Source organism: Centropristis striata, chromosome 7 (genome assembly GCF_030273125.1).
Source record: "Centropristis striata isolate RG_2023a ecotype Rhode Island chromosome 7, C.striata_1.0, whole genome shotgun sequence".
NCBI lineage: Eukaryota > Metazoa > Chordata > Actinopteri > Perciformes > Serranidae > Centropristis > Centropristis striata.
Window position 1 is genome coordinate 27,973,986 of NC_081523.1, and position 21,618 is coordinate 27,995,603.

Below are 21,618 nucleotides of genomic sequence, written 5' to 3' on the forward strand. Positions count from 1 at the left end.
AATGCATAAACAACCACTAAACTATTTATGTTTTTGCACGCTTGGAGTTCCTTGAATCCACTTTGAAAACCGCTGCTGTTTCCCTTATGTCAGTTAGGAGGCTGTCTGTGCGCCCTAAGTGATGCGTCACATGGATAGGTGCGGTTTGCGCAGCGCAACTCCCCAAATAGTCCATATTTGTTCAGTCAGTGAACTGAGAAACAAGCACTTCGGGAGCTGATAGATGCTGTAACTTTTTTTTTAATTTTGTAGTGTTGGAGTAGAAGTTTTTTTTCCTGTGGAAATGGAGCACGCGCCTGCAACACTTGAGACGGATGATTCTTAAACAGAAAGCAGCCTTATGAGTTGTTGGCAGCTGTGATGTGGTGCAGCTGCAACAGCCTCGATTTAAAACCGCTGGACAGGAGCCGAGAGCAGGTTAGACATATCCAAATATGCGCGTAATTGGAGTGCACTGGCGAGGCGTCCCTTGCACCCCTTCAGAGATCTCGTTGTCGTGATGTTCAATACTTCGGGAATTGAGCTCACTTTTAACAAGAAAGAGGATATTTCCGAAGTTATCAATGGCACTCACAGCGTCCTCGGCACCGCCAGTCCCACAGCCATGTGGAACGAGACGTGCGGGGAGCTGCAGGATTTCGGGCGCCCGGAGAAGATCGTTATCGGGGTGATGCTGGCGATCATCACGGCGGTCACCGTCATGGGGAACACGCTGGTGGTGATCGCGGTGTGCGTGGTGAAGAAACTAAGGCAACCTTCAAACTACCTTCTGGTATCTCTAGCAGTGGCGGACCTGTCAGTGGCCATAGTTGTGATGCCGTTTGTAATAGTGACAGACCTCACCGGGGGCAAGTGGCTTTTTGGAGAGGTGTTCTGCAACATCTTCATCGGCATGGATGTAATGTGCTGCACTGCCTCTATCATGACCCTGTGTGTGATCAGCGTGGATAGGTAAGTTTCCAAAGTTAGCAACTAAGGCTGCGTTCATATTGAAGACTGTATAATCAGAATGGCACCAAAATTACGCAAACAGTGCAGCTGCATTTAAAATGACACGCCGGAGACAAATATATGGCCTTTTATTAGCTGCTCTAAACCACTTCAGTGGACTGAGGGCAGGAACAGTTCAAGTGCCAAATGAGGTAATGAATTCGTTTTGGCGTCAAGAATAAATGCCTGATTCAAGATCCTCTGATTATCTGCGTGTTTGAAGCGACTGAACCAGAAAATTAATACATAGACTGTGATTAATTTATAGCACGCTTAATTAATTTGTCTGACCATGGGCAGTGTTTCCTGTAATTACGCATTTAGGATCAGTGCCCATCGACCTTACAGCTGCTATGACTTTGATACATGATTTCCCATCGTCCTACATTACTGTTATATGGATACATCGCACCTGCGCTGTATTGTTACGCCCCTTTAACAATAAAATTAAAGTGCTTAAGTAAAGATGACTTCTGAGTAATCTGAACTACAAATATTGTTTGTCTGTCTCAATGCATACACAGCGGCGATTTCAGGATATTTTGAATGAGGTGGCACATGGGGGCCTATATTGGCAGACAATGGGGCACCTGCGTTTTGTCTTATATTTTTAAGGCCACGCCATAGAGCACTTCATCTTGTTTTCTCCATTTAAAGGGTACTTTATCACATATTCTCCACTAGAAGGACACACTAGAGGACATTTCATCATTTTTTCTCCACTAGTAAGACACGCTAGAGGGCACTTTGTCATGTTTTCTCCACTAGTAGGGCAAACTAGGGCACCATTTAAGAGACCCTTTATTACATTTTAGCCACTGGAAGGGCATGCTAGAAGGCACTAATTATGATATTTTAGAGGGAACTGGTACAACCATGTACCCTCCCCTCAAGACACGCCCCTGTACATACATAGATATAAGGTGTACCATATTGGTATTTTGCATCAATACAGAGCTCACTTCAGGAGGAGTTTAAACTCATTCAACAAACTACCTCGCTGAAATTCTGTTGTGTGCTAGGGTGTTTGAATGTTGTCATGGAGATATTTTCTGTTATTAGCGTCTTTGAGTTACTAGAAAAGCACTATATAAATTTAATGTATTATTATTTGTTGTATGTTGGGCAAGTGTGTTGTATGTTGCTGTGTTTGGAATATGACTTATCGGTGTGTCTTTTCTTTATTGAAGGGACTGTGAAAACAAATCTACCTTATGGACCATAAAGTCTTAAGTCTACATTCTCCCGAAATTATTAATTCAGGTTAATTCTGGTTAAATAAGCACTCACCCACACCCATTAAGATCTACTGTGCATTTCAGGTATACTACAGCTTGTCACTGCTCATGATGCCAGAGCTCCGCCTGATAGCTTGTGACAAATGACACATGTCCACTGGTCCCACAGTAATCCATTATGAAATAAAAGTCAAGTGATCGGTGTCCTTGTTCTGCCTCAGTAACCAAATGAAGATAGAAGCACATTGTAGTATTGATGATCTGATTATTACTTCCGCTTTCATCAGGCGTTTTCAACTCAGTACATTACACCTGGCATTATACATGTTTCCTGCCTGTGGTTGCACTGAGATCAAGGGACTTAAGTATGCCTAAAACGCTATTGATATTATGGGAGGAACTGATTACAGATGTCATTCTATGATATAGTGTGATTGACAGTGGATAATAAGGTCAGCTGTGTTGAGGTTAACAGGCCCTCAGGGTGTTAGGTTTGAGGTCATAGAGGACACAATGATCACTGAAGATGGATGTACTGTGTAGGATTTATAGTGATAACAGTGATTTTTCCAGCTGGAATGACATTAGACCTTTCTTAGATAAATAACGTTATTGAGAAAGTTTAATTATTATATCATTATAGACTGTACAAACAATTCTTTACATTGACAACTACACTGCCATCTTAGAGAAGTAGTGCCACACTTTACTGCCTGTTTGCTGTTACATTTCAGCCACAAGATAAGGAAAGAACCACAAACTACCTTATGATGACACCATTTCTCAAGCCTTGTTTTCTGCATTATATGTCCTGTAAAAAGTTGCATATCTGAAAACATATACACTAATATATATTGTTATGTCTATGATGGGCCAATATCAGCCGAACTTGCAATAATAACTAGTCCATGTAATGACTTTATGTAACTGAATTACAAAATAAATGTAATTTGTTACACACACACAAAAAAAATTTATTCTGTTAAGGTGTTGAGACAAATTTGAGTGAACACCGCCAAGGTGAAGAAGGTTTATAAGGTCTCTATGTCCATACAGGCTCCATTCATTTGGTAGTATGTTAAATATTTTCGATTGGTTCTCTCATTTGCATTTGCACCGCCTCTCTTCTTCATCCATATCAATGCACATTAGTCTGCCAAGCCTGCAACCAGCTGATGGCCCTGTTGTCAGACAAAATGCTTCTCTGTGGAAATGGAACAATATTCCTTCGGAAATCTGAAAGAGCCTCTAAGATTAATGTACAGTATAAAGCTGGTTTGACAGCTATGACAATGCAGGAAACATTTACAGGCAATGAGCATGTAAACACCATATCCCAAATATGATCATACAGTACGTGGAATAACCCTCATAAATGGGTCCTTCATGTAAACACGTTCAATGCTTCTTGAAGGTAGATTCATACATTCGTGGCCACTCAGTTAAGATGAGTCTAATCATGAGCTGGCCTCTTCACTCACTATGTAACCAGTTACAGATCGTTCTGCTAATCCCTCCAAATTATCATCTTTCTCCATCATGACCTCAGCAAATGAGAACATCATCTAGATGTAAAAGAACTAACCTGAGTAGAGGGCTGCACGGTGGCGTAGTAAGATTGTCACAGGTTTGAATCCTGCTTGTGGTGAAGTTTGAATAGGAGGAGTGAATTAGAACATAATGGGCGGTCTATCTCTTTGTGTCCGCCCTGTGATAGTCTGCCGACCTGTCCAGGGTGTACCCTGCCTCTCGCCCATTGACAGCTGGAATTGGTTAAGGATAATGAATGAATGAATGAATGACCTGAGTAGAAATATCCAATGTCAATGTATTAAACCAGGCAAAGTTAGGAAAACTGGCACTGTCGGATCTTATGGCCATTGTCAGTGATAAGAGAAGTGAATTGCTCATAATATATACTCAGACAGGACAAAAGCACCACCTGTGTGCACACCCACCAAGCCACACCATTCTGGAGGATCTTTCCATGTCTTCCTGCTTCTTGTCGACCACAAGACTGACTGAGAATTAAAAAATAATTTTGAAGTCTTTTTGTAATTACTTTCATCCCCACACGAGCTGTACAGGCAGTGCTGCAAACTGTTTGCGCTGATCAGCATGAAAACAGCTCGTTTTAATTAAACAATGCAAAGCGTGTACGGCATATGATTCACAATGGGAATCATAGAGATAATTCATTAGGATTGGAATTGCCAATTAGATACATGATTAGCTGTAATTAGGGCTCTCTCACTGTCATTTAGGATTCCCAAGGACATGCATTGTCAAATTAAGCTCAACATTAGGGAGTGTTGCAAACGAAGCTCAGGATTGAGCTGGTTTGTTTGTGGGGTTATGCTGTCCCTGAAGACTTGGTGCTCTGCTGCAGAGGGGTATTGATTGACTCTCTGAGCTCCTTTAGGTTTACAGGGAGGAAGCTGCAAATACATACATGCCAATATGGACAATAATACGCTACAGTTGTGGTCCCTAGTATATGGGGCCAATGGATTTATGATCCTGCAGGGACTTGACAGGCTTCAATTAATGCTCTCAGAGAAAATGATTTCTATTTTTGGCGGAATGCAGAATCTCTGACATTCACAATCTACCTTGGGTCTAATCAGCACTCTATTAATGAACCTGGGCTATTAATATAATATAATATAATATAATATAATATAATATAATATAATATAATATAATATAATATAATATGATATAATATAATATAATATAATATAATATAATATAATATAATATATAAACTGAAATGATAAAGATTTAATACTACATTTTAACACAGGGCACTATGCTTACATGACAGGGTCTCAAGATTATCTCCAGGGTTACTTTAGCTATGTATTACCTCACCTTTATAAAGCTATGGAACAAAAGAATGATTAAAATCAATGCAGCAGAGCGTGAGTTATTCTGACTGTTGGTTTTAAGTGTAGGTGAAGCCCTAAAAACAAAGAAAAAGTGTCTTTCGTTAGAACCCCCTTTGTTAGAGAGTCAGAACTTTTTGCCAAGATTATTATTTATAGGCTGTTGTAGACACAGTTTTAAAGCTACAAAGAAGAAACTAGTTGTATATTATCTTGTTAGAAAATAATGCTCCAAAATTATGCAATTTTTTATTGAAAAACTGACATGGCCATTTTCAAAGAGGTTCCTCCACCTCTGACCTCAAGTATCTGAATTAAAATTGGCCATATGGGTACCAATGAGTCTCCCCTTTACTGACACACACACACACACACACACACACACACACACACACACACACACACGCAGTCTAAGGTAAATCCCACAAAGCGTTTCTTGTGCTTTATAAATTGGGTATCACTGAAAAGCTGACATTATTGTGGATTCAGCTGTACTGTAACTGTTCCTAAGCAGTTCAAATAGATGACAACTGTTCTGCAAGAAAATGGGTATTTCCTTTCTCAGAAAACAGTGTGAAAATAATATTCTAACTGTGGTTTAGTAGAAGTCTTAACCCGGTTACACAAGATAATCAAAGACGTTGTGAGCGGTTTCATGCAGGGACTATTTCCTTTCTACGATATCCATGACTGTCACCACAACGAAGGAAGCCTGATATCTCCAACACTCAATCTATATTGTTAAATAGCACTACAGGTTAGAGGAAAAATATGTATTTTTGATCTTGTGGTAAACTGTAACATGAGAAGTGAACAATATAATTAAATTTCTTTATCAAAGTATATACCATTTCAATGCAATACAAAGTCAACAGTAATCAATGCAAAATCACCTGTGATATTGTGAATGGATAAAATACGCAGAGGATAATTCTATGTAACTATGTTTTATCTCAGTTAACAATCAAATTAATTTATCCCATTCATGCAAATATCATATTCAAATGAAACAGTCCTGCTCGCTGATTTGCAACATTTCCCCCAATAGCCTAATATACATATCAAACCATAATACTCATGTCAAAATCTCTATTGTTTGACAAATCTATATTTTATATATTGGATTTGCAGCCAAGCCTGCTAAATGACCCTGTTCACGCTTGGTTTTAAAATGCATTGTGGGTGATTGGATCACATGTGGGCATTGCTAAATTCAAGAAAAAAAAGTGTAAATGCACCTGATGCTTTCAAGACCAGGATGTAACAGGAAAATATGTCATCAGTGCATTATAGAAGGAGATGTGTCGGTTGCTGCTGACTGCCATATCTCCGGTTGTACTGATACAAACTCTAAAGTCATTAGCCAGAATGTGGACGTAATGACTGTGTGCAAGGCCATTTGACTTCTAGCGGACATGACGTAGTCAGTAATGAAATTTGAGTAGATGTGGTCAGCTCACGATAAACAAAAGTGTGAATCGTTATGTGTCTTGGCTGTCCACCTGTATTTTGATTGCTGGAACAAATTTTAAAACAAAGTATGAATTGGGTTATTATGTATTATGTTTCTATTGGAAGTTACAATACCAACATTAATCTCAGAATCTGAATGTCCAACGTATTGCCTCTTTTCCTCACCTGCAATATGCTTATATAATATACTATAGCAATAACATCCCTTATAAATCTTAGATTAGTAGCCTTTTTCACCTAATAACAGTAAGGTCCTGAGTCCTGACGGATTTGAAGAAAAAGTTACCCGTCCTGTACTCAAAATAACTGCAGAATATTTTTCAGTGGTATTGATTTTGTTCTGTATGTGCAAATGCTGATTTATGGCTGTGAAAGCCATGCTTATGGATGAGTACCCATTCAGCACCTCCAGCCTCTTTAAGTGGAGATTCAACAGTGCAAATTGAACCTAACACACCGCAGCATTGACCCAGTCACATCAGAAGAGTCCGGTCTGAGTGTTGGGGAAGTGGATAAAAGGGAAGTTATATATGAATGTAGGTCTGCTCTTTCACTAGATATCCCAGCATGCAATGTTCGGCTTAGCCCCTTTCGTGCCCACTTCCCTAAAAAGTTGGTATCTCTTTTGGCTTCAGTCAGTTTTTACCTTCACTGAGAGTAATATGTTGTATGTTTAATAATTCAAAAGTCAAATATGAATGTTTTATTCACAACAGTGGGAGGAGAGGGTAGTCCTTTTCTGTAGTCCCTCAGACTTCGGAGAAAAGACACCGCAAAAGGAATGGACTTAAATTTGCAAATCAAATATAGCCCGGCTTAACTATCAGTGAATGTGTGGAAGATGGATGGGATGTAGGTCAAGAAAAAAAAATCACACAACTGCAGTAAAGTTTTCCACCAAGGTTCAGACTAAAGAAAATACAATGTAAGTGTAATCATACCCGTAAGCTTCTGCAGAGGATTTGAGGCAGGAAGTCATACTAGCTGGGGCCCTTAGATGGCAGCCGGGTTAGCCACAGCCTTCACATGCTTTCTACCAACTGGTGTGTTAACAGAGAGCCGAGGTCGCACATTGACCCGTCCTCCACGTTTGATGATATTTCTGTGAGGTTGGCGCGAAACTTCTCCCAGGAGAGACAGCGCTTGGTTAGTGCAGCTGGCGAACATCCACCCGCAGCAGCAACAGACACAGATGACTTGAACTAGCTGATGCATCCTCAGGTAATGTGATGTGACGCCTAAGCTCCGCTCTCTCAGGCACTATTCACTTCCCACTTGTCGGCCACCTCGCAGAATTGTGGAGGATTGGACATCTCCTGCTAGGCCAGTAGGATCAGATCAAAGACAGTTCATGCTTGTAAGGAAATGCTAAATCGGGACAGAAACTGTGTCTTGCTACTAAAAAGGATGTTACACTGAATTCTTATATCTTGTGATCACAACCAGTTTACAGCGAGTTCTACATTTTAAAAGGTGTCAAAACCACAAGAGACATTTCATGTTACACTACAGATGTTTCATACAAGCCACTGTCATCTATAAAGAGGAAACAATATTTAGACTTAAAATCCACCTCTGCCCACATCATAAATACAAGCACTTGTTTTACAGCAAAACTGCTGTCAATGAAAATATTTCAGAGCACCATTAAATAAATATGCTAGGAGAAGGCATTTGGCATGTTAATCATTGATAAGTGCTGCTTGTAGTATCAACCACAGCTTAGTTCCCGTTCTGTTTGACTGTCTGTTTGACTTCTATTACAGAAGCACATGAAGTGAGAGACAAATTGTCTGCTGATCATGTGGTCAGATAGTACGTTGTGCATGGGAATGGTCAGGGGTGTAGTGCTATTTGTTCAAGTATCGGAGCACACCTATTACGTGGAAGTGCATGCATGCACACAAATGGTTAAGTTGTGGCCTGTTTCAAAGGTTATGTACTATGTAGTTCCTAAAAAAACAAAGGGATTTTATTATTGATTATTTTAAGTAAGTGGTATTGTTCTGACCAAGCCCCCTGCAGAAGCGCAAATTTGACAGTATCCAAACATGGAACAGTGGAATTACAACTTTCGGGTCTGTTCGTGATGCCATCCGGCCCAAAAATACTTTTTTCCCATAGACTTACAAACGCCAGTTGATTTATAAGTGAATAAAGCTTTTGATCGGCAGAACCCCTGCGAAATGATTCGTTTTCCTCGAATTTGATCCATTTGGGTGCCACAGAGTGGAAGTAATTTAATACTCAGCAGCCAAACTTTTTTGGGCTTCATGTGCCCCAACTTTCATAGGAATTAATGGGGCTCCACCTCCATACATCCAAGGTTCTGACTCACAAAGCAAACTGTTGCTAAAAAAGAAAGGAAATGCTGTATTCAATTACTATTGTTTACATCTTTTTACAGCTGTGTTCCAGCTTCATCTGTTCAATTGACAAAAAATTAAAGGAAGTTTTGTTGCTTTTTCAGCTTTTTCTAGTTAACTGTCAGCAAGCCATAGATTGACAAAAAAATAAATTTAATTCACTGTGCCTTTCAAAGGCTACCGTCAGCTAACAGCAACTTTTAAGGTGGTGAATGTTTCTTGCATGTTACTCAGTGCATCAATCAACACACCTTAAATGTTAATATGACAACTTTGACCTCTCCATATGTTGTTATTGGCTCTTTCGCATGACATATGCTTTAGTGGTGATTGCATAATTGGATTTTGGAAACTGCGAAAATTCTGTTTCCTCACTTGGAGAAAAAAGTGCTAGAGTGGTGTTCTGGTGTACTCCTCTACACTTCTGTGAATGAAAATGAAGGGGGTTGAGATAACAGAGGAGAACAGAAAGTCAAAGGGAGGAGAGCAAAAATAATGGTTACTGTTCATCTCATGACTTTGAAATTGTTCTTTACTATATCCAGAGTACTGTCATTGAAAGTCAAGTTAGGGTCATTTCAAAGATATTTAGGTGACTGTTACCTTGAGGTTAGGAGCAATTTATCTTGTCTGGTGTAAGAAACCATAGTTTGAAGGCTTTTTATTTGTTCATTAGAAAAACAAGTATATTTAGCTCTGGCCTGTTGTCAAACGTATGCCAGCTCCAGCAGGTCCAGCATGGGTCCATCATGGTGTGTTGCACTGATGCCTTCTGGAAGTTATATATGCAGGGTGTTTAGAACAGGGAGTCAACAAATGCAGCCTACATATTTTTACCCAAACATTGATCTTTTAAAACCTGGCCAAGATTTGTTCCTTTTACCCAACCTAACTACCTAACCAAACATTTCATAACATTAAACACATGTTTAATAATGAAACTGCTGCATTTAGGTATGAGGTAGGTAGGTATCGGACATCGGTTGGAGGACTTGTTTTGACATACTGTTACACATTATCTGATTCTGAACACACAGAAATATAAGAGTGGGTTATGGACAGCTCAAGTCAATCATTTAATCAGCAACCTAGACCCTAATTATAGAGGACAGGGTCAGTATTCTTTCAAAAAGTATATTACACATCACTGTCTTCAGTTGTCAAATAACGGTAATGCTTGCATGTCATGACTAAATAATTCCCATCCCTACCTCCCACAGACATATTTTACACAGCCAATTCATCTTGGATTCTATTAGCTTTCAGATAATTGATAACAGTACCTGAATACCACTATAGAAGAAGGTAACAAGTGGTGGACAATTCCAGTGCTTGAGAAAAAGTTTAGATACTTCTGGACAAATATTAGTCCAACAAGTGAAAGTTGTTCAGATTTGGAGTAGCTGTAGTTGTATTGTTGCTACAATACATTAACAGAACCTAATGACTCTGAAACAACCTACTGGATGCATTGACTTGCTTGTAAAACCTGGAGTATTACATGCTGCAGCGTGATAATTAAATGCATAAAACAAATTTTACAGCAAAAACTACAAATTTACAGATAAAAGTAGCCTAGCTTTCATTTTCCCTTTGCCTTAATATCATTTCACCCTTGTTCTTCTCTATCTAATTACATCCTTACATTGCTCTCTGTGAAGAAAGCCTCCTAATTTGCAAATAGCTCAATAAAAAGGATATTCAGCGAAGGGCAGAGATGCAACATTAAACCAAATGTAATCACGGCAAACCAAGAAGAAGAGGAAGAAGAGGAAGAAGAAAACGATGGCTAGGATCTACACTGCAGAGCTGTAGGTTTTACAGCTAATGGCAACATGCTCACAGTGACAAAGTAGGCAGCATGCTGATGTTTAGCAGGTGTGTTTGCCAAGTTCACATTCTTAGTTTAACGTATTAGCATGTTAACATTTGCTCTAGTTATAGTTGTTGAGTTGACTCACCGACATTGCCATCCTTCGAGCTACGCAGCTAGCATGGTTAATACTAACCCTGCAAATGTGTTTTTGCTCTGCTCTTGGCTTGTTAAAAGTCACATCCCACTATATATTTTTTTTATTTTGACTATTTCCCCTCGTAGCTCTGTGGAGAGCTCTGGATGGACACTCCAGTATGAGGGCACTCCATACTAAGGGGAAGGGCTAAGGGTGAGAACAAGACAAAACCTTATGCTGAGAGGCCGGCCCTTGCCCTTATGAGGGAATTTTTGGTAGAGAAAAGTAATGAAAGTAAAGAAATGGCTACATGTGTTTAAACAGCACTATAGATTCATTCTTCACTGAGACATGGTCTGTGATTTGATTTATCTTGTTGATTTATTGGTTGTGTCTGTAGGGAGCCACTTAAATCAGATTTGCCCACGCAACTAATCAGCGAGCTCTTGAACCAGATCCAGCTATGCATCATATTTGAAGTGGTATTGATGGATCAAAGACTTAAAATTAAAATATCAAGCCAAAGTGCTTTCGCAAATGAAAATTAGGCTATGAAGGGGGTTGTTTCAGACTCTTCTGCAGATGTTTGTAATGATTTGCCTGCTTTGCATACTTTTTGGTTTGGTGGCATTGGTTTTTGTTTTGCTTCCCTGAACTGAAGGGCGTTTTATGAGCCCAAGGTTAGAAACACTTTTCTGAAAAGCTGGGATACCCAACTTTCATACGTCGGCGGCAGTATTGGTATGTTGTACTTCCTGGGCAGTTTGACATAATGGATGATGGATTAGTAAGCAGTCCACAGATAGAGATCTGAGTTTTATTTAGCTATTCCCAGCTTGTCACCCTATTTACCCAGCAATCTCCGGGGGAAGGAAGAAGAAAAGGGCAAAGTGCTGAGTGACTTTAGTGTGGCATAAATCATGCTTTGTGTTTGGCATAACAAAGGTGGGGTCCATTATTCATCAAGATTGAACAAAGGCCCAACGAGCTTTTACCAGGCAGTGAGATAATGGGTTTCCTGTTGATGAAACTGAGAGGCTGCAAACACACAAACACACATCATGCTGTGGATTGCAGATACTGTGTTTTGAACATTAAGCATATTGCTGCTGTCACACAATAACTATGCAGCTCAAGTTTTGGCATTTCGGTTTACCCGTGCACACGAACTGAATGTTCATACTTGCCATTGAATTAGGCCTGATCCTTTAATAGTCCTTTAAACCATTACCGAGGGGTTTACTTTTTTAAAGCAGTGAGCACTTTTTTTTTGCATCAGTGTGTATTTATGCTTAGAGGGAGTATAAAATATAAATGTCTTTATTTGAGCATATGCAGTACTGTAATGCTGCCAAGGCTTTATGAGGTATCAACTCATAAAGGCAATCATTTGAGACAATTCAGTCATTAATGAATTACCTCATATTTCTCTCACTGACACGTCCCTTTTAATATGTTCAGTGCTAAGCATCAATCTGTTGTAGTTGTCAGTTAATTCTAAACATCACTCCAAGAGTATTGTATCGGAAATGTTTACTGGATATAGTTCAATGTGACTTTATAGTGAAAATTCTACCTTTCACTCAGGTCAGGTTGATGCTGAGAAGTTAGTGATCTAATCCCCAGCACTGAACAGAGTTTGTATACCAGCTGTGAAATAGAAAGTTGAGTACCCATCACTGCCAAACTGCCCTTGAGCAAGACACTGAATCCCAGAACTGACCACTAACTGGGTCACCGCACCGTAGGCAGCCCTGCACTATTTGAAATGCCTGTGACAATGAATGTGACATACTGGAAAGAGGAAAATTCCACTCACAAGCAACATCAAATGCATTCCAGTGCATTAACAGTTGAAATTGAATGACAACAGTTTACCAAAACAATCGTAGCACAAGGTTGTTTTTGAACTTTCAGTTATATCACACTGAACATCTGTAATTCAACTGAGTAAATTCCATAGAAGCATCTTTGGACTAGTTGCATACATGCTGATAATCAGAAAAATAAGTAAGAGACACTGGCATGTTGGCCAGTTATAGTAACAAGTCCTTATACACAAATGTCAGAATAATTTGTTTGCCAATGTCTTAATATATGACCGTTCTATGTAACATTATAACGCTACAACAGCCACAATTTTAAACACATGGCTGCGAAACAGAAGTACTTGGAAAGGACCATAATTACTTACTTAGGTTGGGGTACGAAAACAACTTGGTTAGGATTAGGAACAGATTAGGCATTGGGTTAAAAGGAGCATGTGCAGCAGCAGAGAGCTTGAAACATGACCAATACTTGCTGACATGAAAGAAGAATTAAAACTGAAACATCCTAAAGACCTCTCTCCATTTTTCTCTCATAGATGGGTTGGATGGCCAAGTTGACTTCTTTTGTTTCCTGTTTGTAACCTCTACTTTTTTGTACTTACATTACAACCATGAGTAGTTTAAAGTGACAACTCCTGACGCTCCAAAAGGTCGATGAAACATGGCTAAATTGCATTTGTTTTTTGCAACATTTTAAAAGTTTGCTTAAAATTCCCTTGGCAACTGAATGAAAAGATGTGTCACAGGATTTGAGAACTCTGACTTAATGGGTGTGCTGCAGGTAAAGTAATGTGTACTGTGAATGTCTGTACTGAATCTCATGGCAATCCATCCAACAGTTGTTGAGATATTTCAGCCTGGACCAAATTGAATGACCAGCAAATCCCTAGTGTCACACAGCTAGTGTTGCTAAAAATATTAGCTTTCTACCTCAGACCTGTTTGCCAGTTGTTGTGTGTGTGTGTCTGTATCTATGAGGGTGTACAGTACACAGAGGATCAGCTCCAGTGAGACAAGACAGTGTGCACTATATTTACTTTGCTCTGTTCCACTGCAGAGTTCAAAACTGTGTATGGTTTTGTGTAAATTTGAAACACCTCACATGTTTTTTCAGCTGACCTTTTAAAGCTGAATGCTCAACATACTGTAGTGTATGTAAATGTTGAACCAGTGATGATGGGCACAGATGGATGACTTTGGTTTAAGTTAATCTCCCCAGAATCTGGTGTATCTACTCTCAGATGAATGATTTTATGATTTTAAACCAGCAGGCTAGTGACATCTAGCCCACAGCAGACTAAATATACTGTTAACAATAATACCCCTTAATTTCTTTTGTTCATATTAAGCTCATTGCGCATTTGAGCATTATGACTACAGTACTACTTACACTACTGTTTGTAACCCATCATTATGTGTACTGCATTGGCAACACAACAGTGACCTTTATTTCACCGGATCAGTATTATCAGTATGATTACCTTGTTGTCATAGCTGTGCTTGCTCACCCATAATGGTATTTTGTTTGTCTGTCTTTCAAATTAGCCTGCGGGAAAAGGAATCCTGTAAATGTACAAATGTGATACTGTGTGATACTGTACATCTAAATGTGCTTCGCCAGTGATAGAGGTCGTATTACTTTCCCTCTTACTGCTCATAGGCGAGATAAACAACAGTATAATCACTCTTATAATGAATATTCCTGTCAGTCATAGTTTTGTCTGGTAGGAGCACACTGTGCTCTGACAGGAACATAGTTTCCACCTCCATATCTTATGTTCCGATGTATGTCATCTGGTGCAAAATCAAATTATATTCAATTCACTTCCTTCTCCGGAAAAACATGGAAAACATTAATATCAGTCTTGCTGATGTAAGCAGTGAAGCTGCTGTCTTTCCCTTATTGCTTCTGGCATAGATGAACATGAAGTATTCCCTTTGTGCACTTTCCCTTTTTATTTTATCTATTGTTTCTTTATAGAGTACTACTACATTTTTTGATTTATAGGTTGCATATTTGCCATTAAAATTACATGCATATTTGCCATTAAAATGAATGTCTTCTTCCTGAAGACAGAAGGCATACTGGAAACCCAATTAATCATTTAGAAGATCACAAAAGACTTATATCTTTATGTTAGGAACTGGAGAACACACAATTGCAACAGAATTTAATAGGTTTTTTGTATATGTTGTCATACGTCATACATATGCTTTCCAGATGGAGGGCAGCTGACTGGAAGCAGGTTCTCAGGCAACAAGCACTACTACTGCACAGATACCTGTGATTTGCACCATTTACGGCTGTTCCAATTGATCAAATGGGTGAAAACAATGACTGCTTTTAGAGTCTAAGTAGTACCCAGAGAAAATAATTACAAAAGAAATTCACTGTGAAACAGCAGTAGACGTGTATGAAGGAGCGGAGTTTAATTAACATTAAGTTTAAGTGTTGTATTAAAGGCTAACTCAATTGGCATTCTTTTCTGTGTTTTTGAAATAGAAAAACCCACTCAGCCCTAGCAAATAGCAGTGACGTAGGTTAACACAGTAAGCTATGAACGCTAGCACTCGCTGAGTCAGTGTTACCTGTGCTGAGCTTGGAAATCACGGCAAAGAATACACTGCTGTGTATGCCATATTACTTCATATTTGAAAGTCATACAATAACACAACCACACTAACCGAATGAGGTTAGACCAGCAACTTTCATGTTCTACAAGGTAAAATTGCTGTTTTTGTAAATGGAGTCTGGTGGCTTTGAAGAAAGCATAGATAACAGCTTCAGTTTCCCACCGTAAAGGGCTGTCTGACAGCAAGGTAAAGGGGTGATCATATTCTGAATGCATTGAACACTGATAGTGATATTTTTGAGCCACCAGACTCCTTTGACAAAAACGTAATTTTACCTTGCAGAACACAGGAGTTATTTGTTTCACCGCTGCCTCGATCTGTTATATTGTTTGTGTTATTGTGGGTCTTTTGGCCTCAAATTCACACTTCGCATCCACAGAAGTACATTGCTTAGCTTCCATGCTGGTATCCAGGGAATAGGGAAGATACTGACTGCCATAACACATACTGGCTATGGATGAGGATTCTGTATCTATGGATATACGTATGTGGCGACGTCTTCATGTAGAAACCTACATCAGGTCAGATGGTAAAAAGTTTTGAGAAGGGTTCGGAAAAGTAGCATTTCAATGCTAAAACATACATACAAGATGTTTTAAATGAACAATGTAAAAAGCACTACTGGGAAGCTACAGAATGACAGACCTCTGTGATTGACTTTGGTAGGAAATAGTAATTAGAGTTAGATACTAGCTAATAGCCTAACACCTGCATTGCATCTATGTACATTTTTGAGTTGAAATAGTGATATGAACAGTCATTCTCTGGTAAATTTATTCACCTGGCTAAAAACAAGACATCAGTCATTCAATATTACTTTGGTTCTGTTTTGTGGACCCAACTGCACACATATGGTAAATGGTTATAGCTTGTCCTCTAGACTCGTCAATCAGTCAAGTTGATGAAAAACTTGCTTTTTTTAATTTTGCATTGCTCACATTCAATATGAGTTTACATTTTCAGACCATAGACACCTGGACATCTCTGCTTTTTTGATAATGTAAATGATGCTACATTTATGAGCTATTTAAACACTGAGACGAGGCAACTGTTGCTCTATATAGGTAAATCTATAAGGAGAGGCCCAAGGCAAGGTAAGGCTGTTTTTGTATAAAGCACACTTCAACAACAAATCAATTCAAAGTCAGTTTACATTACATAAAAGGGCATAGAGAAGAGTGTTGCTACTGGGAGAGAGAGAAACAAACTGTAATATCAATCAATTCTATATCTTGTTAATTTGGGGGAAAGCTTTATTGTGTGGCCTTATAGGGTGAAATCCTTGGATGGTGATTATTTTAGAGATTTGAAATACACTGCAATTAGGAATGACACTAAAAACGTTTTTGAAAGATGGAGGAGGTCTTTTGCAATTGAGGGTTGGTTGAAGTGGGAATTTGATTATAGTGGAATTACTATCGAATTGGACAGGTTTGATTTGGGTTTTTTGTCTATTTGTACAATGTTGTTGTGTTTTGCCACTTCATAAAAAGTGGATCTGTGAGATATGAAATAGAAAATATGATTTATGCTCTATAAAAATTCCTGAAACAACAGGTTTGAACCTTGAATTGCGATGTATCAGAACTACATGTCGGTGTGTGTGTAGTGTGGTGTATTTGTGTGTGTGCACAAGATGAATTCTGAGGTTGAGTTCCTAAAATAAATAAAGGTCAGTAAGAGAATACAAGGTGGAGAAAAAACCACAGTCCTCAACGTTTGCCGTCATGTAACATGGTAGTGTCTAGTGATTCAGGAACAAGTTGGATACAACTCCTCCTCACTGTCCTTTTCCATTTGCAGAGCCACAAAATGATGGCATATAATGGGCCGCGCAGCTACTTCAGCTACACTAACTGCTGGCTAGATGCCAAATTGGAAGAAAGTGAGTCGGCTCAAAAAGGAGCTGCCTGTGGTATCCTTGGTAACTAAAATTGTTCAACATTTTTTCTGAAAGGTCAGAAGTAAAATGGGAGGAAGTGGAGAATGAGATTCCTCCCCCACATCTGAGACTTCCTCTAAGCTTATTTAATTTTCGAGGTGTCCTTTGAGAGAGAGAGTGCACTTGGCGAGAGGACCAAAGGGAAGGTGACAAAGATGGAGGGGCTCTTCACGCTCGCTCTCTCACATCATCATGACAGGAAAAAGAGAGGAAGATGGACTCGCTGGCACATACTTATTCACCTTCCACTAACAGACTTGAGTCATTGTATAATAATGAAGAGAGAGTTAGCACACTCATTAATATTTGAGCGAGCATTTTGGGATCTAGCTAAATGAGTGTGCAGATTTGGGGCTGTTGGAGAGATGCTGACCACAGTAAAATGTACATTTGTCTGGCAGTAGTAGCACTCCACATGCTGTATTACACACACATTAAAGATTCTTTCTCAACATATCCCAGTGAGGCAGCGGCATGCATGTACTTTTACAAATTTAATTTTCCTGGTAGAAAGAGGTCTATAGAGACTTTGCAGCTGCATCACAAATGTAGTCACCATGGCTGCCACAATAATGCAAGTCCATTAAATAATTGACAGGGAGGGGAAAAAAAGCTAAATGCATAACAAGCAGCAATAATCCATTCAGAAAGTAAAAGTAAATGGTGTGATGAGGCAGACACAGAGAAACCTGGCTTGCAAATGTGTCTCATCCTGTAATACATTCAGAAAAACACCACATGCTTCGCCACCCAGTAGACCACAGTCACAAGGTATGACTGACTGATAAGCTTCCAAACAGTACTGGTCAAAAAATAAACCATCCTTGTTGTTTATGCATATGTAAATTTGGTGTTAACCTCATTATTTTTGCTTGCATAATAGTTATTTATAGGTGAGGCCATGAAAATTAAGGTTGTGACCAATTTGCTTCCGCTCTAGAATATTAACTACAAGAAACAGTAAGAAATATAGAGGAAGAGATCCTGGTCTATGTTTATTACAGAAGAACACTAGTGACAGGCTGCTGCACTTTGAATATCCAACATGGTCAATAAATGTAGTACTTTTCCACTTAAATATAACCACCATTATTTGGAGAACAATTTTGTGATATCTAAACATAATTTCCAAGAGACAGGGTTGTGCAGAGAGACAAAACATACTTGGGATATCATGCACAGTTAGAACGAATGATAAAAATGATTTGCATACACAAAGGTGATTTTAGAGTTAGCAAAAGAAAATATTTTGACGGGTTTGGACGAAAAAAATTGTCATTTGTGAGAGGTTTAGGACAAAAACAAACAAACATTCGAGGGAAATATATTACTTTTATGTTATTGTGTTCTCATTTAAAGGTATAATAGGTAACATTTCTGCATTGAAATGTCTAAAAAATAGACATCTACTATATATGTGTACATTATCCCAAACATTTACAACAACGGTTCAAGAAGTTTGTTATTTTATTCGAGGTAAAAGAGTGTCCATCTCGTTCCTCTAACATACGGAGAAACACAGCAGGCACAAGATGATACATCAGAAAGCTACAGAATTACACTCAGTAACAGAAATACAGCATTATTCTGCTACACAGCATATTTGTTTAATTAATTGTTGCCTATGTGCCACGCAGTGATCCAGCAGAGACACAATTTATTGATATGATATTGATATGATATGATATTGATATCAGTCCAGCTTACTACATGTGCTACTATAACAAATGGCTCATACCAACCACCAAGCCAATGTGTGCAGAAATGTCCAACATACTCATAAAGCTATTTTTAGTTTAGATGGTTTTGACCACAGATAACAGTGCTCGGATAACCCATTGAAAACACCACATAACGTTAGCTATAGTCGCTGTATGGGAAGTCTTGGCCAGTTAGCAAGTCAACGTTGCATACTTGCGGCTATATTTAATTAGAAATTACATAATGTGAATAACACAAATACAACTTTACTACATTAACTTGAACATTATTTTTGCCGGAGTGCCCTTAGGTAAATTTTCATTGGCAATGGTGGTTGTTTAACAATAAAGACAATAACTCCCATAAAGGCCTAGCCTGGGTATACCCAGACTGCCTTGCGCGCTCGAATTTGATTTCGAACCTCCAGGCAGTCTGGCAACTAGGCGATTTCGCTAGCCCTGTTTTAGGGATCCAATCACAGAGCGGGGAGGGACGGTGAGACGATGACGCGTACTACTCGGCACTTGGAAGCTTTCCGGATCCAACATGGCTGCTGCAGACGCGAAACTCTCTTTAGCTGTAGATGGTGTTTTAAATAGTTTAGAGTGAAAGTTGAAAGGCGAAAGGTCTCTCGGCAGCTCCGCTGTCCCCCGGCTCGGAGCCAGATCACCGGTAGTGGGGCTATTAGCGCCGCACGGGCGGTTTCTGCGGCTCGTTGCGCCGAGCCGGTGAGACCGCCGGTCACCGCCGGTGATCTCGCTCCGAATCGGGGGACAGCGGAGCCCCCAGAGACCCGCAGCAGCTTGTTTGTTGCCCATAAAATCAGTGGATGTGTGTGGCTGAATGACATGAGGGGGAATAAAGCGTGAAAATAAATAATCTTGCAGAAAGCGAGAACTGGAGAAGCAAAGCAGCAGCAACACTCTCTCACAGACACACACACAACAAACATCCATCTCTGTTGCTCTACTACGTCATCTGGTATAACTGATCTGATTGGCTAAGAGCTACCTACAGACGCTTTGATAGACATTCTAAGCGCCCAATAAACGGCTCCGGAGGATCGTAAACCACACCTCCTCTACGGAGAAATGCATTGAAGGTGTCCAGACCTAATCTCCAATGAGATTTGGTCTGGTGTTAGCCAGGCTAATAAAGGCCAGTTTTTTATTTTGATTAAAGCCCTTACAGCAGAAATGACATATGGTGTGTGTAACCTTATGACACCAAAGCAACCAAAACCAAACAAACATTTTACAGCATATAACCTGATATCTAGTGAAAAACATTCTCATCTGTGTGAAGAAAATATAGTTAGATGACTTTGTTTGACTCAATTCGTTCAAGCCATGGATCACAGATCAAGTTATATGTTTGAGTGCTTCTGAAGTATCTTGAGGACTGGAAGAGCTGAGAGAAGCTCTCTGAGGCTGCCATTATCAGAATGAAGAGGCTAAAACACTTGTGAAAGATCAGGGCCAGATGATGCTCTCAGAGTCCGCTGGGACAAGGAGTCCGAAGAGTGAGCCGAAAAGAGAAACAGCGTTAAATAATGTGTGTGAGGGGAATTGTAGTTTTTGATCTTAAACTTGAGATGAATGCACTGTTCTCAGCTATGTAATAAAAAATAGCATCAGCAGTAGCTAAATCAGGTAGTGTGGTGTTTTCACCTCATAGAGCCTGGCAGCTGATGGCCAATGAAGAGCGACTAACAACAGCTATAAGGGAGCTTAAGGGCATATAAATGTTTAATTAATTAATTGTGGGCAAAAAAGAAAAGATATATATATCAATGCTAGGTGATGGTCAGGAGCAGTTTGATATTAGGATAAATGCTTACGTTCTGAAACCTGTTCATTATGTTCAGTGGGATTCATTTTTTTATTTTTTGAATACATACATTATATATATATATATATATATATATATATATATATATATATATATATATATATATATATGAAAGTCCTGCACATTGTGCCTTTAACGAAAAGATTTTTAACTTAATGAAGTAGTTTGACATCTCTGAACCAGGCCAGCTGTTTCCCTTGCTTCTTGTCTCAGTTCAAAGCTAAGCCAACCAGCTTCATATTTAACATACAGACACAAGCCTGGTATTACTCCTCCCATCTAACTCTCAACAAGAAAGCACATTTCCCAAGATGTTGACCCATGCCTTTAATTAAATTTTGCCGACATGTTCAAAATATTGCAGCAGATGCACACAGCCTCATCAATGGTTTTGCATGGTTCAGTTTGTGGTGGAGGAATATATTTAACAGTGAAGACTTTATGCACCAATGATGATTAAATACTGAAAACAACAGATTTCTAATCAATTGCCATCTGCTGAAATTTCGATCTTTGTATTGTTGGACATTTTTTGTGTGTGTGTGTGAGCTAGGCTACCATTTATGCCTTAAACACAGCTTGCTGCTTTTTTATTATAGGATTATGTTTGTGAACAAATCCTTTCAACAAATTTGTTTTCTGCAATTTGGAGTGCATGCTAAATAAGGTGCTATTCCTCCGTCAACATTCAGTAGATGCAGGATGATGGTGAATTAAAGGAGTCAATATTATGGATTGGGGGTCAGTATTATCA

General features: G+C 39.1%; 1 protein-coding gene across 1 annotated transcript in view; it reads left to right on the top strand.

The window, feature by feature from the left end:
* The first annotated feature begins 208 nt into the window (after positions 1–208).
* htr7c (5-hydroxytryptamine (serotonin) receptor 7c) overlaps positions 209–21,618 on the top strand; it is a 32,834-nt gene continuing 11,424 nt past the window's right edge. The window contains exon 1 of the mRNA XM_059336250.1: positions 209–951. Within this exon, the coding sequence (XP_059192233.1) occupies positions 500–951 (452 nt within the window). The 5' untranslated portion in view covers positions 209–499. The remainder of the gene's footprint in view (positions 952–21,618) is intronic.